This window comes from Ictalurus punctatus, chromosome 14 (genome assembly GCF_001660625.3).
Source record: "Ictalurus punctatus breed USDA103 chromosome 14, Coco_2.0, whole genome shotgun sequence".
Taxonomy (NCBI): Eukaryota; Metazoa; Chordata; class Actinopteri; order Siluriformes; family Ictaluridae; genus Ictalurus; species Ictalurus punctatus.
In genome coordinates, this window is record NC_030429.2 from 14,319,523 (window position 1) to 14,340,085 (window position 20,563).

A 20,563-nucleotide genomic window follows, 5' to 3' on the forward strand; every position below is an offset into this window, starting at 1 on the left:
AGATTTGTTTATTAATAATAAACAAATATTTTTATAACAGCTTTTCAAATGGGACAATATTGTACTGCATGGAGTGAGAAAGCCGATACATACTGTTTCATACAAATGCCTTTGAGAATCATATGATATTTTTGTAATATCGCCCACCCCAATCGTATATACACAAACACACACACCACAGACACACCACAGACACAGGGGATAGAAAAAAGATTTTAAAATGTTTAACTGTCATCTGCTAATCTCTATGCTTGGGCTGTCTCAATTGTAAATCACCTAAAGGTGATTTACGTGAAATCACCTTTATGATTTTATGATTAAAATCATAAACATGCCAAATGAAATAAAGAAATGAAATAAACAGATATTCGATGTAAAACAGAAAAAAAAGAGAAAGCAGCCAGGCAGACCACTAACAGGCAGATAAGAGGAGATTCTGTCTTGAGAAGATTCATTAGCTGCCTCTTGAAAGATTGAGGTTTCTTTATTAATAAGCTCAATAAACTACAGTCACTCAGTGATGGGGAGCTAGTGCCATAATCACCTCTTAACAGCCAACAGAATTCTCCCAGAAGTTTTATTCTCTCTCAAGCTTTTAATGAAGTGATTCCTCAAATGACCTACTCAGTTCATCCCTCTCCCTCCAGCAGCCCCATCCTGACCCTGGCCTTTAATCTGCAGCTTGTGTCTGAAGGGTTTTAAAAAAAATTACATTTATTCATTTACAGCAGAGTGGTAGTTTGATGACTCTAGGCAAATTCCACCCGAGCTCAACAGTGTGTCAATCTATCATTAGAAAACAAAGAGAGTGTGTGTGTGTGTGTGTGTGTGTGTGTGTGTGTGTGTGTGTGTGTGTGTGTGTGTGTGTCTCTTGTCTTTGGCTTTGGGTAGAACACAATCACACAGACAGATGGGGACCTCAACAAAGTGCCAGCAAAACCCGTCAAATCCGCATGCAAATATTATTCAAATCTATTCCGTGTGATCTGACCACAGCAACAGACCTTGGAGTGCAGTGTAAAAGAGAGTGAGAGTGTGTGTGTGTGTGTGTGTGTGTGTGTGTATCCTGGACTGATTGTAACAACTGAGCTTTTTTCTGTGTAGTCACATTTAATTCTGTATATTACAAACTTACATTTGCTGAATATCTGATTTCCTCCTATGTGCAAAAATAATAATAGAATAATATTACTATAATGGCTGCACAGTGACTGATATTTAATTCATTATTTATTTTTGATATCGCTAACAAGAAAACCCTAGCAGGCAGAAATGTTTGGATTTGCAAGCAACCAGCTGAGTGTACATATTCAGTCAGCAGTTTGCTTCCTGTCCACATTATACTGCACACACTAATAAACAGTCTACAATCGTGTGGGTGAGTTTTATATATTATATATATATTGCATATCTCGGCCTTTACGCTTTTATTACTGACATGAAGGCAAAATATCTAACTACTATGTACAAACAGGAATACAAAATACTTAAAATATAAAAAAAGAAAATTAAGGATTACCTACAGACTGAAAGAAAATATTACATGCAAACATACGGGACAATTTTATTAATGAATGACTCATTTTTACAAAAGCAAAAAGGGCATCCAATATTTTAGCACACCATAATGTCAAAAATCATAAGTGCTATGGCCAAACTATAGATGCTGGCAAATCTAAAGATTTGGTCAAAAATACCTACACGACCACAATGAGGATATACATCTGCCTGAATCGCACAGGAGTGATAAACCTCTCAGAGGTCAGTGTAGGGGTGGCAATAGGGATGGCAATTTAATAGACCCAGGTCTTTAGATAGATAGATAGATAAATAAATAAATAAATAGTACCAAAAAGGCAGCAGCAAGGTGCACAGATCAGATCTCTCTGCACACAGACAAGACACGTGATATCTACTGAGCTTAAGGCTTTACGAGGCTCAGCTTAAATGTGGAATTGCACTGATAGTTTCAGAGAGACTAAAGTGCTGGAGAAGAAACAAGCACAAACATTCAAATAGCCCTCAACGGGCACTGCTCAGCTGCCACACAACACGAGCTGAGCAGAATGAATAGGAAAAAAAAGGGGAAGATGAGAGGCAGAGGGATGCATGATGGATAGATGAGAAAGGGATGTAAAAAAATGTTATAATGGTGTAAACGTCTGTAGATTTGTTGATGTATAAAGGTGCAAGTTAGAGTCAGGCCATGTGTACGGAGTGATGAAGAAAGGGGTGGAGAAAAGAACAAATACAAAAGAGGACAGTCGAGAGGACACACCCACCCCTGGGTTCCTCCGCCTGCTTGGCCAGTTTGCGGAGAGCAGCGGCAAATCCAGAGTGAGCGGACTGGGAAGCGGTGTTCCCATTGGCCAGAACCGTGCCGCTGATGGGGGAGGGGGTGAGAGGGCTGACGGTAGCCGTGGTGCGTGTTGCCGTGGAGATCATTCCTAACGATGGCGACTTTGGCTCATGGCTCATGCCTGAAGAAGAGAGAAGAGAGAGGGGGAGGGGTCAGAGAGAGATGGAGAGAGAGAGAGAGAGGGAGAGAGATTTAAATGTGATCATTTACATTCGAATTTGCATTCCAGTCACCATAAGCAAAAAAGCTTAACTAATCCTAAAATTTAAATGCATGTGTACCAAAGACAAGCGACACTGTCACACAGGGCCATGACCTCTTAACCTGTTTGCTTTCTCAATAACACACGACAAATTAAAGGAAAAACTGTGCTGTGTGGACGTTTTCCTGACCTGGAGTGGGTCACTGTAAATTGACGGAAAGTTCGGACTGATCACGCTTATCCTATGATGAAAGCCTTCCATCCTGAAGGCTGTGGTCTCTTCCAGGATGATGGGATGCCCATATGCACAGAGCACAAGGCCTCACTGAATGGTTTGATGAGTATGCAAATAATGTCAGTCATATGCTATGGCCTCTGCAGTCACCAGATCTCAATGCAATTTAACACATATGGGAAAGACATGTTAAACATTGCTCCCCATCATCATCATCATCATCATCATCAAAACACCAACTCAGGGAATATATTTTGGAGGAATGGTGTTAATCACTCCAGTACAGTTCGCAAGACTTGTAGAATCAATGCTAGCAGCACTGTAGCTGTTCTGATGGTGTTATGTTGGTTGTTCCTTTCATATCTTGCATGTACGTATCTTTACACAAGCTTTTCCCTCCACTACAAAACATCATAGTCATATTTATATTAGATTGTCTTTTGTTCTGTGATAAGAGCATTTCTGAGGAGAATGCTTAACACGACATCTCTCTGTCCTACAGCTAAGTTAACGCAGAGATAATAGACCACACTTTACCAGAAATAATCAGTCAGGAAGTGGATTAAACTACACCTCCTGAGGAAATCAATACCATACTACAGCAGCATCAATAAACCTACAGGGAATGCTTCATGAATATGGGAAGTGCATAGTGTCTCACAACATGCCCATGACAATATAATGGATGAGTGTGTGAACCTTATTTACATGTATTTATTCGGTAGGTACTTTTATCAGAAGTGACGTATAACTGAGGAAGTGTACGATCCAAATATTGAGCAGGTTATAGAGCTGACCGTGACAAAAATGACGCTAAACTGTCTACTAACTAAAAAGTGTCTACTATGTATATTTTATTTACTATTTACATATTTTTTTTAGATCAATCAATTTTCAGAGTTTTTAGCTTCTTAAGGATTTCAGTCTTGAATGAGTTTTCATAGAGAAACCTTCCATCATATGGTTCTACACAGAACCGGGTTCCCAACTCTGGTTCTGGAGTACCCCTGCACATATCTGTGTTTTCCCCTATCCCAACACACCTGAAGTGGGGGTATTAGAGTAGTGAAAATACTAAAATATGCAGGATAGCGGGTGCCCCAGGTCCTGGGTGGGAACATGTGCTTTATGGGTTCCTCTAGTTCAGGGTTGTCCAATCTTATCCGGACATAGCCGGTGTGGGTGCAGGTTTTCATTCCAATCAAGCAGAAGCCAAACCCGACTCTATTGAAAGCCAAGATGAACTGATTAAACAGGTGGAATCAGGTGTGGCTCCTGCTTGATTGGAATGAAAACATGCACCCACACCGGCCCTTTGCGGACAAGATTGGCATCCCTGCTTTAAATGGCATCTAGGGGCCTTAGATTTCTAAGACTGTTTGTTAGTACTTATATAACACTGACTGAATCCATAACTAATACCTGATTAGACATTAAAATATATTTACCCTTCTTTTCCATATATATGTCAGTTCATTTTTATACACAGCAAATCCAAAATCTCATTAAATACTTAATTTATTGTTCTTAATATGTTCTTTAAATGTGGCACTGCTATTTTCCAGGCACTCACAGCATAAATCAATTTGATGTATTGTGTACGAGTTTGCCATATCTTCCACCCCATGCCAATAGTACTGACATTCATCATAAGCTCTACGACAGTCAACTCTGCTCCCGCCTGCTCTCATGTTGAACTGCAGGGAGCAATTATTAATGACACTAGCCACATTAGGGGCTCTAGTTAGCATAAGTATGTCCCCTGACTCCCCTAAAGAGAAAGTTCATTCCAGCTAGACTCTCCATCACGCATGTAAACACAGCACACACATGGATGTGCTGAAGCTCTGCTCAGATTCACTACACACAGAGGTCATGCAGGTGGAAATGTAACATGTAAAATGAATAGTACTTATTCAAACACATGACGAGCAACAAGTTCCTTATAGAAAGATACATCCACATATGCACACACAGAATGCTTAGTATTCAAGTGTGCTATTTATCTAATCCAAAAAGTATCCAGACTTACCTAATGGTTTACGCCAGTACCTCCAGTCTCCTGGTCATCCGCATATAACACCCAGATCACTGCCCTGTATATTCTGTATTCTATTATTAAAAACAAACCACCACACTCAAGGCTGCTTACTTGAAATTCTCTCATATCCCAGCAGCACAGCACCTCACACTCGTTTACTCCCTGCAGCCAAACGTACACACACTCCTTCTGTCTTTCTCTGTCTCTCAATCTAACAGCTGCTGTGAAGTCACATGGCCTGCCCTCTACTTCACTCCCCCCCCACAGTCTAGTAACTGCTTGTACAGTGACAAGCCACACCCTCCCGTCTCCTCTTAGTTATCATGTGCCACACCTTTATGTGGCACTCGTCCTTATTACCACAGACAACGGCATCCTCTATCATTCCGCTCTATTATTACAGGCCACACACTTCTCACTGCCTCTACCATATTACCCTGGACCACACCCTCCTCTCTGTAACATCTCCTCCCCATCTCCATCCCAGGTCTTCCTTCCTGATCACTCCCCCTGCTACTTTAGACCACACCCTCCTCTTGAACACTAACCACTCCTCTTGTGTTTTGGGTCACTCCCTCTTTTCTGGCCCCTCCCCATGCACTGTGAGCACCTTTGCAGGAGTTCTATAATGAAAGATCACACCCAGAAGCCTCAAACAAGTTTCACTATACACAAGAAGAGAAAGAGGGAGAGAGAAACAAGCAGAAGAGTTGTGCAGAGTTGTTGTAGATGAATGATGTAAGCGATGAGCAACAGAAGGGGAAAAAAGCATTTTCAACCTTGCAATTATGCCACATCACATTTAGACAAGCTATTGCCTACACTAATCACCTTCTTTTTATTGCCTTTATTTATAAATATGAAGTCATACGGCCTTCCTACGAGTGTGTGCTCAGTCTGCTGTCTGACAGATTAGTCACCTTAGATTATAGACATGCAGAAAGAAGAACAGTATCTCATTCCAGGAGCTATAGAATCTGTTTCAGGACTTTAGGTACATGGATGTGTGTGTGAGTGCTTACAAAGACACGAACAGAGTTAAGCCGGATTTACACTATACAATTTTCAGCCCAATTTTGCACATCGTAAAATAATTTGTTCATTGTGACTTGAGATTGGTGGTCTTAAAACGCATAATGTGACATGCTCACCGATTTAGTGTCATTGCAGCCAAAGACAACAGCCGATAAAGTTCTGGCAGAAAGTTTGAATTCAAATCTCAGAGTGTGACTGCTGCTCCAACGCTCATCCAAAGCACATCAACAGGAGAATGGCATAGAATGATGCGAAACTCACAGGACAGCTACATACACAATAGTTGCACTGGTGAAATGTAAACAAAACATGCTAAAAGACAGAAAAAAAAGCATCCTTTTTAACCTCAGGCTCACCTTGAAGAATGTTTCCGTTTATCCAACCCCGTTTTCTGCATGAGCCTGGATCGCCATGATCGATTACATATAGAAAACATATAGAGTCATTTTCCTTAATTGCAGGTCTATCTTTGTAGGGATTCCATTGTATAATCTGACATGAACATGTTATCACAGAATCTGTTATAGAATTCAGCCAAGATTTTATCATCATTTCAAACAGTGTGACGGGTATTAATCTTAAAAGGTCACTGTAAATACACCGTTTAAAACTGGCTTAAGAAAGAGAAGAAGAAAGAGGAAATGAGCGCACGTGGGGAAAAAAACCCAATGAAACATCCCAGGTTTAAGAGATAGTTAGGAATGTTCAATAAACACCTCGTTCTGTCTTTCATACACCCACACTCATACTGAGGTGATGATGATGAGTGTTGGTGTCACGCACAACTTTAATCTCTAATCTAGAAGCACTGCTGTCTGTGACCCGTTTAGATGCTATCTCTATGCTATGAACACAGGCAGAGCACTACCAGGTAACATAATCACACACAAAAACAAACCGCAGAGATATAAAGATAATTCTGTTCATACAGTGATGCTTTAAAGTTTCTGAACCCTTTAGAATTTTCTATATTTCTGCATAAATATAACCTAAAACATAAGATTTTCACACAAGTCTTAAAAGTAGATCAAGAAAACCCAATTAAAACAAAAATATTATACTTGGTCATTAAGTTATTGCAGAAATGATTGAATATTACATATCTGTAGGTAGCAAAAGTATGTGAACCTTTGCTTTCAGTATCCGGTGTGTGTCCCTTGTGTAGCAAAAACTGCAACTTAACTTTTCCAGTAGCTGTTTATCAGTCCTGCACATCGGCTTGGAGAAACTGTAGCCTGTTCCTCAGTACAGAACAGCTTCAACTCTGGGATGTTGGTGGGTTTCTCACCTGAACTGCTTGCTTCAGGACTTTCCACAACATTTCTATTGGATTAAGGTCAGGACTTTGATTTGACCATTCCAAAACATGACCTTTGTTCTTCTTTAACCATTCTTTGGTAGAACAACTAGTGTACTTAGGTTCATTGTCTTGCTGCATGAACAACTTTCTCTTTAGAGTCAGTTCATGGACAGATATCCTGACATTTTCCGGTGGAATTCGCTGGTATGGACTTTCTCCTTGCAACCCTGAAATGCACACCATTGTTGTTCTCCTGATGGTTGACTCATGGACATTAACATTAGCTAATATGAGAGAGAACTTTTGTCGTTAGAAGTTACCCTGGCTCCTTTGTTAGTTAAAAGTTAGTTAGAAGTTACCCTGGCTCCTGGCGGACTATTACACATCTTGATCTTGGAGTGATCTTTGTTGGTCTCCACTCCTGGGGAGGGTAACAATGGTCTTGAATTTCCTCCATTTGTACACAATCTGTCTGACAGTGGATTGGTGGAATAAAACTATTTAGAGATGGTTTTGTAATCTTTTCCAGCCTGATGAGCATCAACTCTTTTTCTGAAGTCCTCAAAAATCTCCTCTGTTCATGCCATGATACACTTCCACAAACATGTGTTGTGAAGATCAGACTTTGATAAGATCCCTGTGCTTTAAATACAACAGGGTGCTCACCAACACCTACATCAACCCATTGACTGAAAACACCTGACTCTAATTTCACCTTCAAATTAAACTGATCATCCTAGAGGTTCACATACTTTTGCCACTCACATATGTAATTTTGGATAATTTTCCTCAATAAATAAGTGACCAAGTATAATATTTTTGTCTCATTTGTTTAATTGGGATCTCTTGGTCTACTTTTAGGACTTCTGTGAAAATCTGATGATGTTTTGAGTCATATTAAAGCAGATCTATATAAAAAATTTTAAAGGGTTCGCAAACGTTCAAGCACCACTGTATATAGTATTGTCTGTGTATTTTTGCACAATGGTTTTGGAATGAAATATCGACTCTTATCTAGTAACACTCACATGCTACACTTTAACGGTCAGGTAACATACCAATCTGTGAGCTTATTTCTGAGATATTTTCATCTATTAATGACTGATTTTTATACAAAATCCTCTGTGTCAGGAAACCATTCCTGCATTTTTCTGAGAACTAAAGTTTTTAGTTTTTGTTGTTTTTTTTTAAACTGTTGACTTTCTGCAGGCTTTATATGCACTTTTAAGGAACTGTTGTTTGAGGTTCACAAACGTTAAGGGCATGCTAGTATATTATTATCTTCTCCTTAACACTTCCTCAATAGTTATCCCAATCTGTCCATCCCAAACTTTTCTTCATGATGGAAATTTAAAAATGTAAAACTTAAAATGGAGTTGTAGAAAAATAGCTGTAGTTCCTATAAGGCAGACGTACATACAAGATAAAAACAATTCTGCTTGAAAAGTATTCAGATTTTCATAATACTTATATAATTAATATAAAAAGATCCCATGTTCTAGTTTTAGTTGCTTAGTCATGATTGTTAATCTTTTTGGGCTAAACTACTATTGAGCCACTTGATGGTCCAAATAAAGGGTCTAAATAAACATATTGTGTATTCACGATTTTTAATGTAGGAATTACATGTAATGTTATTTAGTTTTGATGTAAAATGTTAAGTATTTCCAACAGGCATTCTCAAAATCATGTGTTTTTTTTATTTCTCACTACATAGGTTTAACAATGCCATTATGTTACACTCTATGTAATGAGCATATACAATATAAGAAGTCAGATTGCTCAATTATAAGCAGAAATCTAGCTAAATATCATTAATCTATTCCTTCCTTCTTCTTCGGGATATGCTTCATCCTGGTCAGGGTTGCAGTGGATCCAGGGACACCAGTCCATCCCAGGGCACCATGCACACACACATTCTCTCACACTGAACTAGGGGCAATTTAGCATAGCCAATCCACTTCCCAGCACGTTTTACAGAAATTGGGAGGAAACTGGAGAACCCAGAGGATACCCACAATGACACAGGGAGAATATGGATCAAACCAGGCACCATGGAGCTATGGAGCAGCAACACTCTGTGCCTGGATTTGAATATCAGCAGCAAAGCATTTATGATATAAATTATGGCATTACTTTCTCATGATCATCCTTGATTAGTTTGCTCGGTTCATTACATAACGTGTATGCATTCAAATGCTAATCTTTTAAGTACTTGACATTCAAATGCAATTCTGAAAGGACTCTGGCAGCAATCCATATACACATTTTATTTTGTAACCTCATTATGACTGCTTTAAGCTTAGTGAAATGGAATACAGTTTCAAAACAAAAAAGTCGCTGACTAATTTTTTGCAGTATTAAGTGACTTCATTTACCTGCCTCTTTGGTAGATAACATAACGGTGCTGCACATCATAGAAAAAGGTAAGAAGGTGGAAAAAGGACATGCTTTAATGAAAAGGAGTGGCAATATGTTGGCAAGTGAAAATGCTGACTGGCTACTAAATTTGGTTATATAGTAGCAACAGTGAGTGGCTCAGTAGTTTCTTCCTAGAGTCCCGTAGTTTCCTCTGACTCCCAAAGACCTGTTCATTAGAGAGCACAGGTCATGCAAATCCACCCTGCCCTACCCGACATGCCCAACTTATGGAAATTTAACAGCAGAGCAACGGGGGGAAAATGGGATGATGGATGGTATGTCAGGTTGTTTTGTAGAGTGTACCGCCAGACACACACACAGAAACATGCTTGCAGGAACACACAGGCACACACATCCCTAATGGCTCAACGACAGCAGTGATGCGTGGGTGACCACAGGGACCTGAGGTGCCCTTGGTGTTCATTAAGACCAGAGAATGCCTCAAACACACCTGCCCTCAGCTCATTAACCTCAGTGTGAGTGTGTGTGTGTGTGTGTGTACCTACTGTATGTGTGACACTAAATAACAGCTGGAGAAGAAAAAAACACAGTGTGGGTGAGAATGAGAACTGAACATGAGAGGGGAGAGATATTATGTCTATCAAAGAACATGTGAGTAGGAGAGAGAATACAAATAAATGTATAAATGTATATTCTGAATACTGTATATTCTAAAAACCGATACTTAGAAACATACCATGCTGACAGGTTTTGAGCTTTACAGTGACCTGATGTAGGTTTACAGTAGCACAAGCCTGAGAGAAGAAAGGAATTAAGCTAAAGCAGATGAATAGAGAAAGCCTTCAATCTGAAGCTCCTTTCCTACACGACTACTGTAAATCTCCATTCTGCTGCTCATGTCCACGAGCTTAAACGTATACAAAAGCATACTGTATATACAAAGACCAATGAAAACAGCATTGAGTAGGTCAGTAGCTTACATGGTGAGGTTCAGGAACTCATAACCTCCCTGCCTATATTGTTTTCTTTTTAAAGAAGCCACTATTGAACAACAATTCAAGGAGTTTTTTATGCTTTGCAGGAAAACTACTTGAATCTGCGAAGTCGCAACTGCACGAAATTGCTTTGCATGGTCTTTCACAGTGATCTTTGTGAGTAAATGAGAAGTTTTAGCTGTATTCACGTGAATCAAAGACCGCTTTGGCTGAATGCGTGTTGTGATGATGTCACAGGGCACTTTGTGATGACGTCACACACGTTTTGGCCTAAATCTGCAGAAACTCTGCGTTCATTTTGAAAAATTATTTCAAGCTCCATCGAATAGTGCAGCGCTTCCTTGATTTTTGCGTTCATTTCTACGATCGCAAAACCGCTACGTCCTGAACGGACTAAGAATATGGTAGATGATGATGATGATTTATACCGATTACACAAAATAGGAGAAAACGGATGCACGTTTGGTGTGGAAATGTTACTTCAAATGGACATGTTTCTTTCTGTATGACAGATGTGAGACAGACAACTAAAACGCTTCGGAAAAGCTTCGTCTTTAAATGCACGCATCTCCTCTGAGAAATGAAGTTTCTAAAGTATGCACATAACAAGCGCAGACATGTTCGGTAACAATAACTACAGCTGTTATTATTCTGTTGAAAAATAAATAACTGTAATTATTATTAGTGACATGGCAATCCTCGTATTTAATTAAAAGCCAAGGTCTTACTACACAGCCTCTGTGCACGCTGAGGGAACTGTAATGATTTTTCAGCCATGTGAGCGCACTGTGAGAACATTTCAGTGATTTAAAATCATTGACTGAGCACACTACCGCTAAACTAAACGCCTGAATTATGGCCTTTTGTGATCAACTAATTGCCAAGGCCAACGCTTTGATTTTGCTTAGTATGTGATTAGATGTAAAGCCCTACAAATGAGATGTGCATCAACAAACAGGGCAGCGATTAGGCTTTGTAGAGGAGAGAAACAGAAAGCAATACATTAAGCAAGGAGTGAAGCATGAGAGCTAGATGAAAGAGAGATGAGTATAGAGAACAGTATGAGTATAGGTTAGTAGAGCTAACCTCACCCCTCTCCACTGGAAGTGTACAGAGAGTGTGAGTGAACGCATCCCTTTAATCAAACCTACTCTTTCTTCTCGGCCTTTGTCTCCTCCTGTCCTCCACTCATCATCCCTCGCTTCGCTTTTGTGAAAGCAAAGGCTTCTAATGACTGATGTGCTGAAAGATTAGACGACACGGATGTGCCCTGTTTGTGTTCAACAGGCTTTCCTCTTTACTGTAATTATTACACGGTGATGTACGGCTGCAGAATAGTGTTAAATAGCTGTTGTTTTTTGTTGCACTACTTTATTAGAAAGTGCAGGGCTGAGTCATTTGCTCAGTGCATGTGTGTGTCCTAGACCTGCTCTGTGTGTGCTTCCGTTAGGGAAATGTGTGGCTCTGGGCAGCTGTTGCACCACTGTAGCGACTCCCAAAGGCCTCTGGGAAAGGCGCAGTGTCGGGAACCACACCACAACTACAGACTCCCACATGGCCACCAGTCTACTCCAGGTCTCCTCCTGCTGCTGTTCTGGGAGTGAGGGAGCAACACACAGCCCCGGTCCCCTCTCTCTCTCTCTCTCTCTCTCTCTCTCTCTCTCACACACACACACACACACACACACACACACACACACACACACACACACACCCTATCTGAACGTAATACAGTGCACACTTCCTTCATGTGCTTATCACCTCAGTGCCATCTGGAACATGCATCAAGAACAGTGGCCTGTCGCTTCTCTCTGTCACACACACTCACACGCTGTTTTTTTCTTCAATGAAGAGATTAAGAATGTTCTTTACTAATAAAAAGCAACTAATGGCACTGATGTCATTGAAAACTAACAGCTGATAATGTGATGCATGACAGAAGTCTTCATTTCCAGCAGAAGAGCACAACCAACGGCCACATGAAAAGAACGGATCTCAGACTATACAGCGTCGTTATCTATACTTATGTGATTAGCCTGTTATTTATCTTCTTTCACCTTCTGCTCTAGAACTCTAATACATGGCTACTGTGTGTCTATCATGAGGAACTCTAACTCCTACTGTGTGTCTATCAAGAGGAACTCTAACTCCTACTGTGTGTCTATCATGAGGAACTCTAACTACTACTGTGTGTCTATCAAGAGGAACTCTAACTCCTACTGTGTGTCTATCAAGAGGAACTCTAACTTCTACTGTCTGTCTATTAGGGATGTCACGATACCAAAAATCTAGTAGTCGGTACCTATACCACCAAAAGTACACAATACTCGATACCAAAGTCGATACCACGGTGTGGTATAAAAATTAAATTAAAAACTCTCCTGGAGGAAATCCTCCTCTGGCTGATACTGGCAAAGAGAGAGAGAGAGAGAGAGAGAGAGGGAGGGAGAGAGGGAGGGAGGGAGAGAGGGAGGGAGGGAGGGAGAGAGGGAGGGAGGGAGGGAGAGTACTTTAGATATCAAACACTGTCTAACAATGAGTGGAGGTGCACTCCTAAACACACACACACACAAATGCGTGCACACACACCCTTATACTCTGAATGCAAGCATTCGTTTAAATTGACTGATATGGTGGCAGGACAGAAAGATTTATTAAAAGCATGAACATGTGAATAATTATTAGTGACATTAGGCTACATTTAGCTGACAGGACACGGGCTGAATGGCGATGCATGGTGGCACATTAGGAGGTAGTCTATAACATTGCAATGTGTTAGCGCCGTTAACAAATAATAGGCTATCGCTAACATTACGTGGAGCATAACATTAGCTGGTTTCACGGCTACAATGCCAGCTGCCTCAAACAAAAATAATATAGGACTGAATTTCAGGTGCTTCGCCAAATTTCTCGCTTTGTTTGAAATGAACGATAGCATCGGTTGCACTGATCTCAACGAGTCGGGGCGGAGCTAAACTTGTTAAGCTAAGCTAATCTTCTGTAGATTTTCCAGTGTGCTTGTAGGCGTTCTTCTTCTTCTTCACCACTTGTGGACCAACTAAAACACTTGTGTGTATTTGCTGCCCCCATCAGGTCTGGAAGAATTGCAACCTCGGTACCTCCATTAGAATCCGTTCCAACGATAGTGCAGAAAAGCAAGTACCGTCACGTTTAAGAATGTTGGTACTGACTTAGTACCGAAGTATCGGTTCTCCTGACATCCCTAGTGTCTATTATGAGGAACTCTAACTCCTCCTGTGTGTCTATCATGAGGAAACTCACATTTACAGTAAATACTGTTTATAGTTTGATTCATAACATCTTCTATAACATCAATCTTCTAATACGGATGAAAGCAGTTGAATATGTATCCCGTGTAAACCCGTGATTAAACCATGACACAAACCTTGATTTACAGTTAGTGCAGAGCAAAATGTTATTTTCTGGCTTTTCCTCTGCCAGAGCTGCAGCTGGACATCTCAAATACTCGAAATATTCAAACAGCACTTACATCTCTCCACAACTGGCAACTCCATACTCCAACGCCATGACTTTATACAGCAGATGAAGTGAAATATAAAGAATGACCACACTTAAGACAAACAGTACATTTCATTCATGTCTCAGTTCTATTAATTAACACATCTATTCATTACAGCGGCAAACGACGACGTACATGATCAACATAATCAACTGTTTCAGTAGCTTTAATACTTCCTGCTGTTTAGTAATTAATCAGAACATCTTCCCCTTCATCTGTCTCTCTCTCCCTCTCTCTATCACCTCCCTCTCTCCTTCCCTCCTTCTCTCTCTCTCCCCTCCCTCTCTCCTTCTCTCTCTCCCCTCCCTCTATCCCCTCCCTCTCTCATTCTCTCCCCTCCCTCTCTCCTTCTCTCTCTCCTTCTCTCTCTCCCCTCCCTCTCTCCTTCTCTCCCCTCCCTCTCTCCTTCTCTCTCTCCTTCTCTCTATCCCCTCCTCTCTATCTCCCTCCCTTTCTGTATCTCTCCTTCTCTCTCTCTCGCTCTCCCCTTCTCTCCCTCTGTATCCCTCTCCTTTTCTCTCTCTCCCCCTTCTCTCCCCCTATCTATCTATCCATCCCCTCCCTCTCTCTTTCTGTATCTCTCCCCCTTCTCTCCCTCCCTCTCTGTATCTCTCTCCTTTCTCCCTCTGTATCTCTCTCCTTTCTCCCTCTCTGTATCTCTCTCCTTTCTCCCTCTCTGTATCTCTCCTTTTCTCTCTCTCCCCGCTTCTCTCCCTATCTATCTCCCTCTCTCTCTCTTTTTGTATCTCTTCCCCCTTCTCTCCCTCCCTCCCTCCCTCTCTTATCTATCCCCTCCCTCTCTCCTTCTGTATCTCTCCATTTATCTCTATCCCTCCTTCTCTGTATCTCTCTCCTTTTCTCCCTCCCCTTCTCTCTATCTCCCTCCCTCTCTGTATCTCTCCTTCTCTCTCGCTCTCCCCTTCTCTCCCTCTGTATCCCTCTCCTTTTCTCTCTCCTCCTTCTCTCCCTCCTTCCCTCTCTTATCCCCTCTCTCCTCTCTTTCTGTATATCTCCCCCTTCTCTTCCTCCCTCCCTCTTGTATCTATCCCCTCCCTCTCTTATCTCTTTCTGTGTCTCTATCCCTCCCTCTCTGTATCTCTCTCCTTCTCTCTCCCTCCCCCTTCTCTCCCTATCTATCTATCCCCTCCCTCTCTTTATCTCTCCATTTCTCTCTCTCCCTCCCTCTCTGCATCGCTCTCCTTTTCTCCCCCTCTCTCTCTCATTTTTTCCCTCTCTGTATCTCTCCTTCTCTCCCTCTGTATCTCTCTCCTTCTCTCTCCCTCCCTATCTATATATCTATCTCTATTATCTCTCTGCATCTTTCTCCTTTTCTCTCTCCCTCCCGCTCTCTTTCTGTATCTCTCCATTTCTCTCTCTCCCTCCCTCTCTGTATCCCTCTCCTTCTCTCTCTCTCTATTCCTCCTCCACTCTGTCATTCTTTCCCTCTGTTTCAGGCAGTAATTGCAGGCTAATAGTAGTGTGTGTGTCTGTGTGTGTGTGTGTGTGTTGCCCAGTGGGAGGCGAGGCAGGGCAGAGGGAGGAGATGGGAAACAGGGCAGTTTATAGAGTAATGACAGCCCGGGAGGTGAGCTCTCTCACTTAGGCTCTCCCTGTGTGTGTGTGTGCTGTCTGACCAGCTCGTATAAAAGTCATCGAAATAAGAGCACTTTCATGCCTTCCAAGAGCTTTGCATTAATAAAGCAGCTTCATCCCATGAGACAAACAGGTCCAGTAAAATTTCCTGTCTATGTGTGTGTGTGTGTGTGTGTGTGTGTGTGTGTGTGTGTGTGTGTGTGTGTGTGTGTGTGTGTGTGTCACAGTTTGACAGTGCAAACTCTAAACATGTCATGAGTTCCAGCCCTTACTAAACAAGCAGAGATGTGCTGACAGAGAGAGACAGGGAGGTGTGTGTGTGTGTGTGTGTGTGTGTGTGTGTGTGTGTGTGTGTGTGTGTGTGTGTGTGTGTGTGTGTGTGTGTGAGTGAGAGAGAGAGAGAGAGGGAGGGGTGATATGTTGTTCATCTCCACCCCTTCCTCTTGCACTATCAGCAAAGGGCAATTGTTTTTTTGTTTAGGGACTGATTAGCACTGGCTCAGCCGCATAAATACATTGAGCTCACACACTCATCTCTTGTTTCTTTTGCAGTTAAACCAGTGCAGGAGTAGTCTGTTTTACACCATCTCTCTCTCTCTCTCTCTCTCTCTCTCTCTCCCTCACTCACACACACACAAGCTCACACAGCGAAATTGTGGTTTGTTAGCAAACAAAGGTGTGTCTGTGTGTGTGTGTGTTTGGTCATGGGGGTGGGTTGTGTAAGTGCATATAACAGCTGACCGGCAGAGACGAGAGTAGCAGCAGTAACCCGAGCTAATCCTAATACAATATGGCTTTGCACACTTACAACCACACACACACACACACATACACATTTCACTACGCACTGACCCAGACCCTCAGTAGCAAAACAAGTCGTTATTATTAACTGCACTCTGTAAATAAATTGCCTGGCAGAGCTCGAGTAAAAGCTTTATATACACTAAAGGCAAATATCTCAAGCATCACCGTAGTATCACTGTGCAACACTGTACATATGCAGCGTTCACACGCTGACACATTCTACTGAGTTCTGATGCATCAAAAACATCAGCATGACACGTTTGTATACGTGTGATATTCAGCGCAGAGGCACGTTCGTGTCTTCACCGCCTCACTGGCCCTCGGTTATTTAACCCATTCCCAGTTCGACAGATTGGAACGGGCAGCTGAGTGACTGTGAAAGAACTCGCGAGTGAATGGGAGTGTGTCTAATGGAGTCAGATGTTCAGTGGAGAGTTCCTGTGACACTTGCCCCACGCACAAAGCACGGAAAACAGCGATAGTGCTGCTTTTGTGTGAAACAGGCCAGACCACATTAGGAACGGATGGGTCATTCTGCTCGAGGGTGCACTAAGCCAGACATCTACAAAACACACACACACACACACACACACACAAGCTCATCTCAACCTGTTCATCACACATGTGTCCAGAGATGTACATATTACTGTCCGCGATAGGTGACAAGAGGGTGAAATACTGAAACCACCACTCCGGTGACATGTAACAGGAAGTGATGATTTTTGAAAGAGCAGAAAGATACATGACAGAAATTTGAGTATTACAGAGAACAGTATCAGATTTTCTTAACATAAACCATTTAAAAAAAAAAGTTAAACACCAAAGTCTGACCATCGAAGTCCATAAAACACTGTGATCTCTTTGCAAGATTCCAAGTACAGCCTTACTTGCCTAACTGTGTTTTGTCAAATAAATAGTGTAATCTAGCAAGCTAATGTAGCAGAGCAGCGCGAGACTTATACGGCTAACTACAAGCTACATACATAACGCAATGTCAGGTCATTTTAAAGCAATAAACTGTTTTGAAACATTTAAATTGCATGTAGAGGCAGAAAACTGTCAAATTCAGCTTTTTGATTATAGGTTTTGTTTTTGTTTATAACACTGAGCAGTGTGTAAGGGCCTGTATGGCAGTCAAGTGACTTCATATCACGCTGTACATTCTGATATCATCAGCTATCTCACGAAGTCTCTAGATACACATCTAGGTATATAGGGTCTATAAGTACTCGGCACTATAATTAATCTTTCATCCCACTCAAGGAAACTGTGCTTAAAGCATAATTCTTGTCACTCATCATGACGGATAATTGAGCCTTGAGGTACGTCAGTGAGACTCTAACCATCCTGTCATAACACCGATCCTGTATTTCCAGTCTCGGACCATTTGTACTACAGCCTTCCCAGTTTACGGTGCAGAGACGATACTGAGGCCAAACAAAACTTCCTCATGTGGCCGAGTGAGGTTTCTGTCAGAGCAAGAGAAGCCGAGCACGAGATCGTTACTCATTCTTCTGCAATGTCTCGAATTTGCAATCGAACCGATCGAGTGGTGTGAGGTCAACTCTAGCCTTACAGTGACGTGATGGCATCTGGTCCAGGCATTCGGTATACAGTGACATTACTTCAAAATCTAGCTGTCTGACCATGATCTCGAAACCAACAGGGAAGAAAGTCGACACTTGGCAAAACAACCCTTCAGTGACAAGTTCTTTTCATTTCCCATATGGCTCATCAGGATGATGCAGAACAACATCAGCGGTTTGGTGGAAATACTGCAGACATGACAAAAATACCCAAAACAAGTCATCACCACATGTAACTGCGCACCACACACACACACACACACACACACACATACACAGCTGGTAAGGGACTCCTGTGTTTATACTGTTCTGAGTGTTTCCTTTCTCTTTATTGTGATTCAACATTTAAATTCAGATGTTTTTGAAGAGGGGGAAAAACCAGCCTCCTGTATTCATTGTGTTCTTCATCCTCTATATAAACTGCTCCATTTATTCTGGTGAACATTTCAGGGATATTTACAGCAGCAGAGCAGCACAACAATAAACAACTGAGTCAGGCACTAATATCAATAAATTTTCTTATTTTAATTCCTGTTAAATTAATAGTTTAGAGCAGGGATTCCTCGACTAGCCTGGACGTAGTGAAGAAGTGTGTAACACACGCGCGCACACATACGCGCGCACACACACGCGCACACACACACGCGCACACACACACGCGCGCGCGCGCGCACTCACGCACACGCACGCACGCACGCACACACTTCTTATCAATGAAAGGAAAGCAGCGCAACTGGTCAAGTTAGCGACTGTAAACAAAAACAAATACAGAAGAGGGGGAAAACCGCGTGTCAAGCTACTAACGGAAACGGGGTTCCGGAAACCAAATGCTAAATAAAATGCTATCAGCGTGAAAACTCACCTTTAATCAGAGAGAAGCCGCGGTTTGGTGTTAGTCCATGTGAAGCGCTACGCGAGTGAAGCTGCTCTGCCGCGCGGAAGCTCAGAGCTCAAGCGTCGGCTACACGCAGCAGGGGCGGGGCTTAGAAGCACACTTGTGTGGAGTCTGTCCTTAGCACCTGCTCTAGTGACACGCCCACCGAAAGAAGCACGCGCTCCGTACGAGCCCTCACTCGCTATCATAACAGGCTAATATCTGTCCTCAGAGCTTCACCTCACTTCAGTGAAGAAAACAAAACCCTCTCATTTACTGGCGACTGAGAGTTATGTTTTAATTCTGAACCCGTTCAGATTTGAACCCACTCAATCAATTCAAGTGACCAGTAAAACAGACCAACAATTATTTACTCTGATAATGATAGGTTGCAATTTGCACCAGTGTAATAAAAAACTATAGAATAAGGTTATGGGTCCCTGGTTGGTTGAGGCATTTAACAATATAAATTCCAAGAAACCCTTCGTTTACTGGTGCTTTAGAGTTTTTAATTTCTAAACCCATTCAGTTTAAATGACCAGTAAACAGACTAATAACTACTAAAAGCTTAACAATTATCCTAACATTTGATATTGATAAGCAACTCTTCAGATGCTGCAAACCTACTGGTTCTTCCAGTCTAAACTGTCATAATGTTTGCACAGACCACACTTTATTATTTTATCAAATCTGCACTCATAATTCTGATAGTTATAATTTATAGTCATTAATGTCAAACATCTCCCTCAATCACTACTTCTACTACCAGCTTCAGTCCGTCTGTGCTATTACAACATTTGCACACACTTTTCTGCTTTATTTTGTGCTCACTAACTCAGTATTAATGCACATATCCTGCATGTGCTGACTTGCACTGCACTTTATTGTTTCGTGTATTGTTTATTGTTGAGCTGCACTGAATTTAATTACTACCAATACCCTTGTGGAGCAATAAAAGAATAAAAACAAAAATAAAATAATAAATATAATAACACTGATAATGGTGGGCTTTAATTTCCACCACTTTAACATTTTTTTTAATCACAGACCTTTATTATTATAATATTTTATAATACAATAATAAATATAATAACATTGATAATGGTGGGTTTTAATTTCCACCACTTTAACAATTTTTTTTTAAAAATCACAGACCTACCGGCTATGCTTCAGGAATCCCTCTTTAAGAACTACTGATCTACACTTTCTGCCAAGGGTCCTCAAATGTTGTGCATAGTTAAATGCGAGTTAATCTAATTATTCAATTATGAAACACATTAGACAAATATGCATCAATTTATTGGAGTCATTGGACTTTTTGTTCCTGAGTCTTCCACTAATAGAGCCCTAACCACTGAAAATGTTCTGTATCATATCAACATTTTATATCATACATCATATATCATATATCATCATATTTTAAAAGCATTTTACTCATTTTATTCATATTTCAGTTACATTCAAGTTGATATTATTTCAGTTTGTTTTTAAGTCGTTCAGCTTTAGATTTAAAAAAAAAAAAAAAAAAAAAAACAATTGGCATATCTACACAGTAACTACATATTCTTTTGACTATTTCAGTAGTAGCTCATAGTGATCTTCACATCATCCATCCA

At 41.2% G+C, this 20,563-nt stretch overlaps 1 protein-coding gene across 1 annotated transcript in view; it reads right to left on the reverse strand.

Moving 5' to 3' along the window:
• Positions 1 to 20,563, reverse strand: part of LOC108275035 (genetic suppressor element 1) — a 78,533-nt gene that overhangs the window by 8,320 nt on the left and 49,650 nt on the right. The window contains exon 2 of the mRNA XM_053686042.1: positions 2,283 to 2,480. Coding sequence (XP_053542017.1) covers positions 2,283 to 2,480 — 198 coding nt within the window. The remainder of the gene's footprint in view (positions 1 to 2,282; positions 2,481 to 20,563) is intronic.